Genomic DNA, 16979 nt, shown 5'->3' on the forward strand with positions numbered 1-16979 from the left:
TACAAAAATGTTCCTATTTGAGCTATAAGTTTTAATTTTCCTTTTCGGTTAGGACTACTTTTTAGGTGGATAAATAGATATGCGATATTGATGTAATTCCTGGGGCTACAGTTTACCCCATGTAAACTCTACTACTCTAGTTACACAACGTTCCTTCATGTTATCCTTGCGCATATCCTATTACCGTGTTTATCAGCTTTAAATGGTCATGACAGGAGTTGGAAAAATTAGGATACAACTAAAATTTTAGTTTTAGGTAATTTTTGCAGGTTATGTTCTGTATTAATCGACAGTATGTCACATATGCTGTCCATAGAGTTTAAAGGTGCTCTCAGTCGTTCATTTTTTGTAATTTTATAATGTTTTTAGAGGGTAACATATCCTATTTAAATGTACACTAATTTAAGATTACTTTCCATAAGGTTTTCCAAAGGTGTCATTTGAAATCAACAGAACTTATTACAAATTCTAAATGGAATGAAAAAACTGCTTTTCATACAGGAAACTGATTTAGAAAGGCAGCTAATTGAACCACATTCTTCCAGAGTATCTTCTGATCAGACTACACACACCCATCTCGATTTCTTAATTCCTGGATGAATTCCTCTAGCCCCTCACCACAGCCGGGTACTGACGTCACTCTCCGGTTCCCTGTACACAAACACGCAGCTTATCGCTCTGTTTGGGATCTGGCACTGATGGGCCTGTGGAATCAGCCCACACTGGAACAAAAATGCTCCTTTAGTGTGGATATGGAACCTGCGATGTTGGCAGACATGCTTATCGCTCAACACTTACAAGCATGCACATACACAGTGAGAAATAAACAACATGACTCTTGCACAAAAGCCCTTTTACATGAGGAAACAATTCACACAAGTGTTGAAAGTGGCTTTTGTGGATCATGGTCATATAATCAAAGATGAGACAAACCTTTAGGGCTCCTACACACTGGAGACAGCTCTGGTGGAGCTCTGCTTTGAGGGTGTAGGAAAGCTGTTTCAGTTTGAGATACAGCAAATTGGATTTCTTTTTTTGTTATTAACAATTTTTATTGATTCTATTCATAAAATAAATAAACATAACATACGGAATCAAATTATATACATTCCCAACACAAACACGCACTACAGTGTTCATAATTAGAACATAAAAAATAAAAATATTTAAAAAGTATACTTTCAAAAAACAATAAGAATGCACATACACATTTAAAACTACAAATGCCTCTCCACTACCCCTCCCCAAGAACCCTCCAAAAAAAGCCAAATATCTACCCCACTTCCTGTTAAACAAATCCCATTTTCCCAGCCTTCTATATATTACCTCCTTGAAAGCCGCCACCTTGCCCATCTCTTTGCACCACTCCTGAAATGAGGGTGCTCCAGCCGACTTCCATCCCCTGAGAATGATCCATCTGCCGATCATAACTCCAGCTAGGACCCAACATTTTAAATGTCTATCCCCTATATTAATGACCACTCCATCGCCTAGCAAATTGGATTTCTGAAAGCATAACTGAACCCACCTCCCTGAAATTATCACAGATCAATTGATTTTCATATCACAGTGCACTGCAGCAAAAGTTAAAATGATCCCAACTTTTCGCTTATTGTAGAAAGGTGCTGGAAATAGCCCTTACAAAAATAGAAAGTTCATGGCCAATTTGACGCAAACTTGACTGATAATTTTTACATGCAAATTGTATATTGTTGCCAGTGGTTTGCTGTAGGTTCACCACTACCAGTGAAGAGCTGCAAACCTCTGGCAAACATTTGTGGTGAATCACAAGCTCATTTGCATGTGAAAATAAAATTTGCAGCAAGTTTGCCAGAACTCTAGATTTTTTGTTTCTAGCTGGCTACTGAGACCTTAACCATGGCCCCAACCTTAATCATGACCATATAGTGCCTATAAGACTAAGTAGCCTGCCAGGCACAACTCAAGACACCTTTCAGGTATCTGCTCACTTTAGAAACACTTCACTACATGTACTCTTCTCATCCACACTGGAAAGGCATTTTCCTCATCGAAAATTGAGACTTTCTGAAACACACTCCATAATCGCATACTTGGAAAACGATGGCGGTACGCGGTATGGACAAAAGTGTCCAGAGTGTTTAATTTGGACATTTATTTAAATGTTGCCTCGAGCATATGGCTGAACCCTAAATTATGTATTGAAAAGATCCCCTTTCTGCTGGTCAGAGTGGATTGCGAGGGGGGTTACTACACTTGGTGACATATATGAGAGTGGAGTGTTGAGATCTTTTGAAAATTTGGTTCAACACTTTTCTGTTTTTTGTTTTTGTGTGTGTGTGTTATTATGTGTGACCACAGGGGTGTTTGTTGGGGTGGGGTTGGTGAATGGGGAGGGATATTAGTGGGCGTTGAATGTGAAATGTTGATTCGTTGTATATGTGTTGGGTTTTTCTTTCAAATCCCAATAGTAGCTAGAGTAGTACAGAAGCTAACGAAGAAGAAAGAGACATTTCTTGAAAGTTGAGATGGTTTAAACAGATTGGGTAGAGATTTACTATAGCTAATGGTACATAGTTCACTGCATGGAGAAAGAGCAAGCAAAAAAATGTGTGAGTTTTGATGCAGCAGATTACCCTACTGCATTGTGTACGTCACATATATGCAGTGTCCCGAATGATGAAAAATTACCATTCAGACCGAAACACATTCCAAAAATCAGAGTTTAATCAGATTTAAAACCACATACAAATATGGTTGGATCTAGATAAGGTTTGTAAAAATAAGATTCAATGTGTTTTATATTTACAATACAGAAAACGTAAAGTTTTCGGGTATGCCAAAAATTATATTTTTGCTGCCTGTTTGGACAAAGCCTTAGGATGCTATTTGCTAACACACTATCCATCCAATTAGGTCTACAGGAACGTGTCATTCAATCCTAGCACAGTGCAGTCCAAATCTGAAGGACTCTGTGTACAATACTGTGACCAACTGTCTCAACTGCCCAAAGGAACATCAGAAGCTCAGGGTGGGGTAGTGACCCCACATGTCAAATGGACACTATCCATTTAAGACTTGCCCTCAAGGTTTACAAAACAACTCTTGCAAATAAGAGTAACAAAGATATCTATCGACTGTCATAATGTGAGTCGAACAGCATTTCAAGTAAAGTAACAATACACAAAATGGGAAGAAATTTTTATTTTCCTCGTCTGAGACAGAGAACAACTTTTCACATGTTGCAAGCATGTACTATATGCCCCTGAAGCTACATTTAATTAAAAATATTGTATTAGTTTCACATAGATACATGTAACACCTAGGTGAAAACTATGAATATTTGTCCTTATTGTTTGCCCTCTGATTGGCCTAGCTTATTGATCCTTCTGTGGGCCACACTGTAGCTGTTTAAATTCAACAGAAAGTACTGAAGTATGTCATTGAGTGTACTCAACACAATCAAACCCTCAAAAGGATTTTAGCTTTGAAATATACAGCATGGATAGGCTTACGGTCCATATATAAGATCCCATGTTGAGTGCTGTAACAAATTGATGACACAGACAATGTTCAGAATAGCACACTAGCATATTACTCTAACGATTTCTGAAATATTTAGTATTTATACGGTGCACAGCATTCAAACATTCTGCAAAATACGATGTTTCACAATGCAATATTTCTTTAACCTACAACTTTTAACATCTTGATTCATTATTTGATCGAACTGCCAAGAAAATATTTCTTGAAATTGGATTAAAAATGCAAACTAACCAATTTTATTTCAACGACGATAACTAGTCATCACTCGTGAAATTAACAGTGTAATGAGTTTGTTGTTGCATGTTTTATACTTTTTATATTGAAGGATACAGTGTAAACTGCACAGTATAAGTAAGCAGTACACTAGTATTCCATTCCGAATATAGCCAATGTGTATGTGTGGGCTATGATTTTATCTCTGAAATCTTATAAACTAGATGTTAATTGTAAAAGACTTTGTATTTTATGTACTCAAGTGTGCTAATACAAGGCGCATGTTCAACTGGTGTAATATACAATTTTGAAAGACTCTAGTATAGTGTAGTATTTCTTTCTCTTTGTTGTTTTGCTTACTATTTAATTACTTTGGAATACAAATCAGATTATTTACTGACATATTGTCATTGTTACTTAGGTAACATTTAAACATGAACAATAACTTGGAATATCTGGTGTATATTTTCATTATGTTGGATTGTTAGGTTTTCCGGTTCACCCTGTTTATAGAGCTATTGACTCTGTTAGATCAATAACCAGTTGTATTGAATTATTTAAGGCCCATTCTGGCATCAAACTGATTGTCTCACAACACATTTTGCTGTCCAAACAACCAAATACTTTCAATATGGTCTTACATTTTATCCAAAATGTTATGATCACATCATTACCATGTGGCCACTGACCAATCTCTCCTTATTCTTGTTACCATTTAGTTGCGGTTTAATAGGTAGTCCACGTAGTGGTAATGGCCTTATCATCATAATAAGTTCTAAGTGGGTTTCCTGAGAGATAGAGAGGATGAGACGGCTAAAGGCGAAATGTTGCCGTCTCCTCGTTCCTCTCATACATTCTGGCCCTGATCACACTTCCTGTTTTGTTATCAGGCCTTATCACTGGGCCTTTGTTCATACTAATATCCTGAAAAGTATAAGGCAATGCAAAACACACATCGTCTTTATGTTGGGAATTTTTGGTCCACAAATTTGTAATGTTTTGTCTCAGTGACTTTCCAGTCCTTTCCCTCAAGCACACGGAGGTTCCTCGGCAGGAAGTAGGGGGCTGCAGGGTGGGGCGTTGCTCAGTGAGCGGAAAGCGAAGATGGAAGGATCATAGGAGTATCTGTGAGGGTGACGGCCACTACTCAGATTCTGTAAAGGAACAAAAAAGGAAAACTGTGAAATCAACTTCAAGTGGGAAGCAATTCATTTTATTAGAGCAGTGGTTTTGTTTCAGGACTCAAATTTTGCATTGGAGTACATTAGAAGTAGTGGCCCATTATGGAGCCAGAATGATCTCAAAAAGAATATATTTACAAAATACAATTCAGAAATGCACAGCACAATTCACATTCACATAATCCGATTCATAAATCCAAAATACAATTCATAAATACGCAAGTGAGAGCACACATATTTCCCTAATTGCCCACACAAATACTTCTCACTTAAATTAAAAATGTTTTTTCAAATACGTATCTATGAAGTTCTTAAATTAATTAGCATTAAAAGATTTGTGAATGTTGTTACATTTATTTATGGATCATTAAATCAGCATTTGCAAATCGGCACGTGTCTGGATCGCTTTCTTTTGAGACTTTCCTGCCAGGTTTCGATTCACAAATTGCCTTTTCTTATTTTTGTGGAAGTCTTTAGCCAACCACATTGAGCTTTTAATCCACCAATAATAACACGCCTTGCTGAACTGGTGGATATTCAGGCACATTCTGGTTCTGTCGTAGTTTAGCGTGGAGGTAATCGATTCACCATTACCATAGCTACTCATTTATTCCTATGAGAAAAAAGGGGAGAAATATCTAACAGATTTGGGTATTTTAACAATGAAAAACATGACGAAAAGCTGTTGTGTAGATTTTTTAGCGCCTTTTAACCTATAAATATACAATCCTAAAGAAGACCACTGTTGCTGCGAGGTCTGGTATCACAGATGCTTGTGTGTAAGAACTCTCTGCCATCAAATGTAATTAATTGTGTGTCTTTACTGTAAACATACCAACAACCCATCTGACAGACCCCACTCCTTTATCTTGGACCATCAGAAAGAATTGCTGGAATGTACAACTGCTGCAGAGCTTTGATTTATATTGGTCAAGTGACATCTGGCATCCGATCAAAACTCATGAACTTACTGTGTATTAGTTCATCCAGACCAAGCCTTTGTGTTTTGAGAATCAGAACAAAGCCACATTTATGGTCTTGAGATGGAAGACTTGTCGTCTCATTAAGAGTACTATGATAAGGAAAGCTGTTTTAAAGGAATGTTCCGGGTTCAATACAAGTTAAGCTCAATTGACAGCATTTGTGGCATAATGTTGATTACCACAAAAATTAATTTCGACTCGTCCCTCCTTTTCTTTAAAGAAAAAAAAAAAAGGGAAAAAATCTTAAAAATCATTGTAAATAACATCTTAAAGTTAGGATAACCTCACAGTTGTCTTAAATTCTAGAAGGTAAGATGTTTAATTAATTGAACTGGGTTGTTTTAAATGTGATGCATTCTATCATATTGTGTCTGAAGTCGCAATGGGTTGTTTATGTAGAAATGTGTTTTTAGACCAAAACACATTTCTGACTGTTTTGTGATTAATTATATTTTTATTTTCAGCTTTCAGACCATGTAAATGTTATCACCAAATTCAAACAATAAATGTTGTTTTGAAGCTTCTCAATGTGGTGACCAATCATGCTTATTCAAACGGATGCGCTGCATATAGCGCTCTCTTTCCGCGACCTTTAGAGTTCATAGAAACATAATTATTACATTAGAAAGTTGAAACGTTCTTTTTCACCCTCCATCCACATCCCTATCGGAGTTGACCACAGCGGAGACAGCCTCCGTCACCCTTTCCCATTTACCCGCCCCTTAATTTCCGACGTGATATAATTATCAAGCTTCCCAAGGAGAACTTTTTCCTTGCAGTAATTTCCTCAACAAAAACCTCTTGTCTACTAAAGTTTTTGTTTCTTGTCAAATTAGAAGTTATCCAATGGTTAGCAGCAAGTAAATTTCCTATGACTGTTAATGTTGTTAAACCAACACATCTCACGCACTTTACATTAAGAAAATTATCACGAGGTGCTTGCTATTTAAAAAAAATTAAAATTAAAAGATACATTTATTGTTACGATTTACCAGCGTTGAAGTACTGAATTTGTTGTAAGCTATTAGACAAGGCAACACCATTAGCAGGCTGATCAGACAATGTCAAAGCTGTCTTTTTATACTTAAGAAAAAAATTAAGAAGTTCTTAAGAAAATATTTGAGAACTTATGAATTTTTCAAGAACTGCACTAAAGAATGTTTTTACGAACATCTTATAATTTATCCTAAGAACTTTCTTAACTTTTTTTGGAACATTTTTGTGAATCCTACCCCAGATTTTCTGTTTTTTTTTAAAGGAGGGACAAGTCAAAATACATTTTTGTGGTGATCGATATTATGCCACTAATGCTGTCGATTGAGCTGAACTTGTATAACCCGGAACATACCTTTTAATGAATTTTATTTACAAATTTAAAAGTTTTGCTGTAACTCTAATAAAGCACATCAAACCAAAAACACTGAATATTTTCTTATGATCTTAGTCTTTCAAACCCTACCTAACGTTAATGCTAATGCAGTGCATTTGTTATCTACATTTACAACACTAACTCACTGAACTGTGTGTAAACTGTTCCTCTAGCGTTACATCACTGGCGTTACAACAGCACCAAAATTATATTTAAAGTTAAACCAAATTAGCAAAAACCTGAAATCCCCAAGCAAGGAGTTCCTGTCCTGGGGAATGAAAGCATAAGTTAATATGTTTCACATATGGCCAGCTAAATCTAGCCTTGCCTAAGCTGCATAACGCACAAAGATATATATGCAAGAACCATGGGGTTAAGCTCCTTTTCTGTCAAACAGCCATCCTTTTTAAGGGTTTCAAATCCATCATGGGGCCAGATCAACACTTCATCAAAATAAAAAGAACCAGAGGCATCAGTGTTTCATTGCAGCCCTGCTTAATTCCATTAACTTTCTACAAGCAGCTGTTTTCCATGATTCTCCCTTCAGGAAGCAATGTTCCAAGTTTAATCATTTTAAACTGGTTTCATCCACACATTCATAACAGCAAATGACAAGCTATCAAACAGTGTTCTTTTAAATATAGCAGTCATCTTAAGTTTTAAAGAGCTCTACAGGCCTTCATTTACAAATACATGTAAAACAAACTAGAAACTGCTTATCCATGCACAACTTGCCACCATGAGGTTGTTGTTGGTGATTGCCAGGGCATTGCTATGTGGTTGCTAGGGCATTCTAAGTGGTTTTTAGTGTTTTTTGCTATGATGTTTTTTGGTGGTTGCTAGGGTGTTCAAAAGAGCCCACCCCCAAGTCTCTATGAAATTCTGGACACTAATTATGGCTGGGGTCTCTCCTTCAAATTAAGTCTATGGAATTTTTATGTTTTTATTTATTTATTTTTTGCCAACTTTATTTCGGCAAGTGAAAATCAAGCTAGATTGCTTAGAAACAAAATAGCACTCCTCTCCCCAATAACCCCCACAATTTGAGGTATAATTTATGTCTGTAGCACAAATGATGCACAACAAGTTACGTCAAAGTTTGATACTTCGTTCAAATGTTTAAGGGTTTGTTCAAATCCCCAGCCCTTATAAGCAATAGTAATAGCAAGCACTACAAAATATTACTAATTATGACAAACAGGTCAAGTTTTCTTCTCTTTTCTGATACATTAAAACCACAGAATGCTTTCAAAACATTACACACTACTCAACCCTTCACATCTGTCTTGTCAACTAGCTTTGACCAGAGCACTCATCCAGGCAGTGGAATTGTTTGTCTTCATCCACCAATGACTCTCTTTTTTTCTCCCTCCATCCTTGGTTTAATTTCTCTCTTGTTCCTGAGCCCTTGTTCCCTCTGGTCCCATCCCAGACCTTAAATCCCCCTGATGATTCCCCCTCTTCCCCAACAGGCCCCCTGACAGACGCTTCCCTCTCCATCTCCCACTCTCACCTGGAGCACTGCCAGAAGAGAGACATGGACTCTGAGATAAAATGAGGGGCCTACCCTCTACATGTGCAGTCATGGAAGGATAGAGAAAAGAAAGCAAGTGGGTGCAAAGCAGGGTTGTTTTCCATTAATAAAACAAAAACTAAAGACACATACTATTGATTGAAAAACATTTGCGTAAACCGTAATAAAATAAAGCAACATATATAAAATTCAATAAAAAAGTGGTTGAAAACTAACTAGCCAACTAACTAACTAACTAAACGTTAACACAAGTAAGGTTGACATAATGATTTATTAATGTCCCCATTCATCTCAATGGCAGTTGCTTGGCTGGGGCATGCAGCACCAAATGTATGCAATCTCCATGCTGCCATCTTTGTTCATGGCCATTCAGTTTAATAGGTAATGACTGGTTCAGACAGGTTTCCCGAACATTTTCTCTCTGCCATTTGACAAATAGAGTGTCCTGCCCCAAAGTCATGTAATTGGTTGAGCCAGTGTTGCTGTGTCTGGCTGGTTGGGATGCTTAAACAAACAGAGGAATGTTTTGATAGCACCACAGAGCCACAGTGTTCACACTTTTCAGGGATTTCAATCTGTGAATTACTTACTGCTTCCCACTACAACTGGGAAAAATTATTTTAACATTAAAAATATTAGACTCATTACCTTCAACTATAACTACTAACACTGAAACTAAAATACATAAAAACAAAATAAAAATGTGTCCACTAATTAAACAAAACCGTAACTAACAAAACAATTTCTGCAATTATCACTCAAAATAGTGTTACGTAATTTGGAAGTAGTCTGCTACTCTAGTAGTGATACAAAAATAAATTTGAAAACGCAAATTTAGAATAACCTTGGTTAGAAAGTTGTGTAGAAGGCACAGAGAAAGAGATAAAGTTTGAAAGGAACAGAGGATGTGGCCACCCAGTTAGCATTTTATTTTGTAAACGTGTCTGGTGAAAAATTACAAGAACATATCAAACCAATCACTGCATTCCCAACATAATAAGAGTCAACAATCAAGGACAAAAGGCAAAGAAAAAGAGAGTGTGAAAGATAAGAGAGAGTGGGAAGAGAGAGAGAGAGGAAGTTGAAAACAATAACAAGACGGGGAAGTAAAACCATGAACATCTTTCTCTCTATGACTGCAGATGCTGCAACAGCCGGCACTCTATAAATGGAAAATGACTTCATCCCAACACACACACACACACACACACTCTCTCTCTCGCTCTCTCTCCCTTTCCATCCCTTGCTCCTCTGTTCTCCTCAAGCTCTTTCTATTAATCTAATAAAATGGTCATCCAATCTCCTGCAGATGAAATAGAGGTTTTCTGGATGTACAGTCCTGGGTTGTGCACTAGAGATTGACCGGTAGTGGATTTTGCCAATACAGACAACTATGTTGGTGGGGAAGGCCGATAACCGATTAATATAAAGAATTTAAAAAAAAAAATGTCTTTCCTTACTTTGACGGGCATATAGAGGCCACAAGAGTCCAAAATGAATAAAATCCAGATGTACTTAATTGAGGCCACTGTTATACTGTAGAAAATCAAAATCAAATAAAATCACTTTATTGTCACACAGCCATATACACAAGTGCAATGGTGTGTGAAATTCTTGGGTGCAGTTCCGATCAACATAGCAGTCGTGACAGTGATGAGACATATACCAATTTACAATAACATCAAATTAACACAACACAATTAAAACATCTGTTATACACATAATTACACTCAACAATATACAAATAATAACATACACTGTACAGTATACAATACGCTGTTTTTTTTTTGTTTGTTTTTTTTACTATATAGATACACATTATTCAATAAAAATAAAAAATAAAAAAATATATAAAAAAAAACAAAAAAAGTATATATATATATATATATATATATATATATATATATATATATATATATAGAATGTACAGTATTGTACTGTATTGACATTCAGGCTGTCGGTTGATAGTCAGTTGTTAAGAGAGAACATAATATAATAATAATAATATAATTTATGACAGTCCGGTGTGAGAAATAAGAGTAAGGGTAATAAAGTGCAGTGCTGATGTATTTTGATCTTGGGAGATCAAGAGTTCAGAAGTCTGATTGCTTGGGGGAAGAAGCTATCATGGAGTCGGCTGGTGCGGGTCCTGATGCTGCGATACCGCCTACCTGATGGTAGCAGTGAGAACAGCCCATGGCTCGGGTGGCTGGAGTCTCTGATGATCCTCCGAGCTTTTTTCACACACCGCCTTGTATATATTTCCTGGAGGGAGGGAAGCTCACCTCCGATGATGTGTCTGGCAGTTCGCACCACCCTTTGCAGTGCTTTGCGGTTGTGGGCAGTGCTATTGCCGTACCAGGCGGAGATACAGCCAGTCAGGATGCTCTCTACAGTGCAGGTGTAGAACCGTGTGAGGATGTGGCGGTTCATTCCAAACTTCCTCAGCTGTCTCAGGAAGAAGAGGCGCTGATGAGCCTTCTTCACAACGACTTCAGTGTGGACAGACCATGTGAGTTCCTCAGTGATGTGGACACCCAGGAACTTGAAGCTGCTGACTCTCTCCACTGGTGCTCCATTGATGGTGATGGGACTGTGTTCTCTGTCTTTTCTTCTGAAGTCCACCACAAGCTCCTTTGTCTTACTGACATTGAGGGAGAGGTTGTGCTCCTGACACCAGTGTGTCAGAGTGTGCACCTCCTCTCTGTAGGCTGTTTCATCATTGTCAGTGATCAGACCTACCACTGTCGTGTCATCAGCAAACTTGATGATGGCATTGGAGCTATGTGTTGCCACACAGTCATGTGTGTACAAGGAATACAGTAGTGGGCTGAGAACACAGCCCTGCGGGGCTCCAGTGTTGAGGGTCAGTGATGAGGAGATGTTGCTGCCTATTCTAACCACCTGGCATCTGCTTGACAGGAAGTCCAGGATCCAGCTGCACAGCGAGCTGTTTAAGCCCAGAGCCCGGAGTTTCTCATCTAGCTTGGAGGGCACTATGGTGTTGAATGCTGAGCTGTAGTCTACAAACAACATTCTCACATAAGTGTTCTTTTTTTCCAGGTGGGAGAGAGCAGTGTGTATTGTAGATGCAATGGCATCATCAGTGGAGCGGTTGTTGCGGTAAGCAAACTGCAGCGGGTCAAGATTGAGTGGCAATACAGAGCAGATGTAATCTCTGATTAGTCTCTCAAAACATTTGCTGATGATGGGGGTCAGAGCAACAGGACGCCAGTCATTTAAACAAGTTATTTTTGATTGTTTTGGTACAGGCACAATGGTGGATGTTTTAAAGCATGTGGGGACTACAGACAAAGAGAGGGAAAGGTTGAAAATGTCCGTAAAAACACCAGCCAGCTGGTTCGCACACGCTCTGATGATGCGGCCCGGAATGCCGTCTGGGCCCGCGGCTTTGCGGATATTCACCCGTCGGAAGGATCGGGTTACATCCGCTACAGAGACGGAGAGTGAACTAACCTCTGTAGCTTCAGCCGCGAGAGCTCTCTCCGCGAGGGCGGTGTTATTTCCCTCGAAACGAGCATAAAAAGTATTTAGCTCATCCGGTAGAGATGCAGCGGTGTGCATGGCGGAGTTTTTATTCCCTTTAAAGTCCGTGATGATGTTAATTCCCTGCCACATGCTTCTAGAGTTGGTGGTGTTAAACTGTCCTTCAATCTTGCTCCTGTACTGGCGTTTTGCTGTTTTGATAGTTTTTCGGTGGGCATAACTAGCTTGTTTATGCTCCTCCGCGTTCCCGGAATTAAAAGCGGAGGTCCGCACATTAAGTGCCACGCGAACATCACTATTGATCCACGGCTTCTGATTCAGATAGATTCGTACAGTTCTGGTCGGAATCACTTCCTCTACGCACGTTCTGATGAAACACATTACGCTATCAGCATAAAGCTCAATGTCGTCATCAGAGGCGGACCGGAACATCTCCCAGTCCGTGTGATCAAAACAGTCTTGTAGCATAGAGTCTGATTGGTCCGACCAGCACTGGATTGTTCTGAGGGTGGGTGCTTCCTGTTTCAGTTTCTGCCTGTAAGCTGGCAGAAGCAGAATGGAAGAGTGGTCCGATTTGCCAAATGGTGGGCGGGGGAGGGATTTGTAGCCATCCCGGAACGGAGAGTAGCAATGATCCAAAACCCGGTCCCCTCGTGTGTTGAAACTAATGTGCTGGTGATATTTTGGTGCGACTGATTTTAAACTGGCTTTATTAAAGTCCCCGGTCACAATGAACGCGGCCTCAGGGTGCGCGGTTTCCTGCTCCCTTATAATTCCATACAGTTCCTTGAGTGCCCGGTCTGTGTCGGCTTGTGGGGGAATGTACACAGCTGTGATAATGACCGCTGTGAATTCCCTTGGTAGCCAGAATGGTCGACACAGAAGCATAAGAAATTCCAGATCAGGAGAGCAGAAAGACTTGATAGAATGTACGTTCCTCTGATCACACCAGGATTTGTTGATCATAAAACATACACCACCACCTCTGCTTTTACCTGAGAGGTCTTTCGCTCTGTCCGCTTGGTGCACGGAGAACCCCGTGGGTTCAATGGCTGAGTCTGGAATCTCCGCAGACATCCAAGTTTCTGTTAGGCAGATAATGCAGCAGTCCCTCGTCTCTCGTTGGAAAGAGATCCGCGCTTTCAGCTCGCAGAGCTTGTTATCCAGAGACTTTACAGAACCAACACATTCTGTAAAATCCTCTAGTGCTGGCCACAGAGGAATATGTTAGAATAATAATAAAAACTATTAGCAACTATCTGCATTGATTTTTGCCGATAACCGATAGTTCCAAAAAGCAACTATCTGCACCGATTAATCGGTAAAACAGATATATCGGTCTACCTCTATTGTGCACCATTCAGATTTAAATGAAGAATGCCAATTCAATTCCTGAATACGGACTGAATTTGAATTGAGGTAGCAAAAAGTAGGTAGAATTGCAATTCGAATTGGAATTTATGGAAGTAGAATTAAAATGGAATAAAAAAAATAAAAAATCATGACTGTTTTTAAGTTGATTTTTCAATAATACATTTTATTTTTAGAATAACATGAAACATGTTCTCATATTATCATATGCATAACAAATTGGATATTTACAGAAACATTACACTGTAAATTATTTTATTTTTTTTAGATCAAGAAAACAATGCTGAAAAAACCTTGAAAGATTTACTTGATTATTGTAGTTTTTTTGGGCTTAGCAACTTTAAGGAATGCAAGTTATGCATCTCAATGCAGCTTTTCTATTACGACATTTTTAATAGAATTAAGAATTTAATAGAATATTTTAAAAGAATATTTCAGTTCAAATTGGCCTATACAAAATGTTTGTGGTTCAGTCCCATTTACTCTCTTCCCAGCATTAATTGGGGCATGAATAATACGGTTGCATTGTTTGGCCATTTGCATGGTTTCTATTTACATTTTTGTTGTTGATTTTGTTGTCAGGGTAGGTAACTTGTTGTTTTGATACATTGTATCTTTTATTCCTCATACAGTGCATCCGGAAAGTATTCACAGCGCTTCAATTTTTCCACATTTTGTTATGTTACAGCTTATTCCAAAATGGATTAAATTCATTATTTTCCTCACAATTCTACAAACAATACCCCATAATGACAACGTGAAAGAAGTTTGTATGAAATCTTTGCAAATTTATTAAAAATAAAAAATGAAAAAAAAATCACATGTACATAAGTATTCACAGCCTTTGCCATGACACTCAAAATTTAGCTCAGGTGCATCCTGTTTCCACTGATCATCCTTGAGATGTTTCTACAACTTGATTGGAGTCCACCTGTGGTAAATTCAGTTGATTGGACATGATTTGGAAAGGCACACACCTGTCTATATAAGGTCCCACAGTTAACAGTGCATGTCAGAGCACAAACCAAGCCATGAAGTCCAAGGAATTGTCTGTAGACCACCGAGACAGGATTGTATCGAGGCACAGTTCTGGGGAAGGGTACAGAAACATTTCTGCAGCATTGAAGGTCCCAATGAGCACAGTGGCCTCCATCATCCATTAATAGGAGAAGTTTGGAACCACCAGGACTCTTCCTAGAGCTGGCCGCCCGGCCAAACTGAGCGATCGGGGGAGAAGGGCCTTAGTCAGGGAGGTGACCAAGAACCCGATGGTCACTCTGACAGAGCTCCAGTGTTTCTCTGTGGAGAGAGGAGAACCTTCCAGAAGAACAACCATCTCTGTAGCACTCCACCAATCAGGCCTGTATGGTAGAGTGGCCAGACGGAAGCCACTCCTCAGTAAAAGGCACATGACAGCCCGCCTGGAGTTTGCCAAAAGGCACCTGAAGGACAGAAACAAAATTCTCTGGTCTGATGAAACAAAGATTGAACTCTTTGGCCTGACCAGGCACCACTCATCACCTAGCCAATACCATCCCTACAGTGAAGCATGGTGGTGGCAGCATCATGCTGTAGGGATGTTTTTCAGCGGCAGGAACTGGGAGACTAGTCAGGATCGAGGGAAAGATGAATGCAGCAATGTACAGAGACATCCTTGATGAAAACCTGCTCCAGAGCGCTCTGGACCTCAGATTGGGGCGAAGGTTCATCTTCCAACAGGACAACGACCCTAAGCACACAGCCAAGATAACAAAGGAGTGGCTACGGGACAACTCTGTGAATGTCTTTGAGTGGCCCAGCCAGAGCCCAGACGTGAACCCGATTGAAAGATCTGAAAATGGCTGTGCACCGACGCTCCCCATCCAACCTGATGAAGCTTGAGAGGTCCTGCAAAGAAGAATGGGAGAAACTGCCCAAAAATAGGTGTGCCAAGCTTGTAGCATCATACTCAAAAAGACTTGAGGCTGTAATTGGTGCCAAAGGTGCTTCAACAAAGTATTGAGCAAAGGTTGTGAATACTTATGTACATGTGATTTTTTTCGTTTTTTATTTTTAATAAATTTTCAAAGATTTCAAACAAACTTCTTTCACGTTGTCATTATGGGGTATTGTTTGTAGAATTTTGAGGAAAATAATGAATTTAATCCATTTTGGAATAAGACTGTAACATAACAAAATGTGGAAAAAGTGAAGCACTGTGAATACTTTCCGGATGCACTGTAAGTGTTCACGTGATGAGTAAAAATTAGATATTATTGGTTTAAAACAGCAACCACATCACTCTCCATAAAATGAAGAGCGACATTTAAAGCATATTTATCTGACATTTTGTAAAAGAAATGGCTAAATTACACAGTAATGTGATTGAAAACTGTGCAGACTGTGAATCAGAATTGAGGCAAATGATCATCACATGCTGAGTTTCCAATCAAAATGTTAATTTTTTTTAAGTGCATTTCTAAAAATCCGACGAATTGTTGTAAGTTTCCACCCACTACGTAATGCGCATTATCATGAGGGAGCCGCCTCGTCGTGATGGAGCAGCTGAATGACCTCTCCCTGCTTTGGGGACCGTTTTATTTGCAAGATTGGAGCAAGCATCTCATTTTATTAAAAGCATCCACGAGACACCGCAGAATAAGTTTAATATCTGATATAATATGAGCTGAAATAGCTGCGATGCCCACACACCGCCAGTCTCCGCATACCTGGGAGCGCCCGCTTTCAAAACTGGATTGTGGGGACCCACTTTATCAACCAGCTGTGGGTTAAACACTTCCGAATGACAAGAGCTATGTTCAAAGAATTGTTTGCCAAGGTCGGACCTTTCGGTGGGCTGGTCACATCAAGCTATCGCACACTTATAACACATGCACGAATAGTCAAAACACGTCATCTTTTTGCGAATAAACCGTTTCCATCACCTTAATGCGCATTTTAACTAATTCAAAACTCTAGAAAATCCACCTCCTCCTAGCACATTAAATTTTAAGCGAATTTAGAAAGTTTATTCGCATATCAAGCATTTCCCATTAAGGATTTCTTATGCGCAATTTCAAAATGCACATAAAAATAGTTGCAATGGAAACCCACCTACAGTCACATTAAAAGAGAAAAGCATCACTTGATAGCAATTACAAACCTCATAACAGTATTATTGAAAAGAACTGTTAATAACATCTCATAACACACTATCACCTTTACCAAGACCTGAATCAATCAATTAATTAATTAATTAATTAATGTTAGGTTGTTAGCTTTAATTTACCTTAGAGCAAATGTAGGTGTCCTCACTG

General features: G+C 38.9%; 1 protein-coding gene across 1 annotated transcript in view; it reads right to left on the minus strand.

The window, feature by feature from the left end:
* Positions 1–3165: 3165 nt before the first annotated feature.
* Positions 3166–16979, minus strand: part of LOC127410992 (uncharacterized) — a 54377-nt gene continuing 40563 nt past the window's right edge. Inside the window, exon 6 of the mRNA XM_051646298.1 lies at positions 3166–4892. Coding sequence (XP_051502258.1) covers positions 4767–4892 — 126 coding nt within the window. The 3' untranslated portion in view covers positions 3166–4766. The remainder of the gene's footprint in view (positions 4893–16979) is intronic.

Source organism: Myxocyprinus asiaticus, chromosome 20, assembly GCF_019703515.2.
Source record: "Myxocyprinus asiaticus isolate MX2 ecotype Aquarium Trade chromosome 20, UBuf_Myxa_2, whole genome shotgun sequence".
Classification (NCBI taxonomy): Eukaryota; Metazoa; Chordata; class Actinopteri; order Cypriniformes; family Catostomidae; genus Myxocyprinus; species Myxocyprinus asiaticus.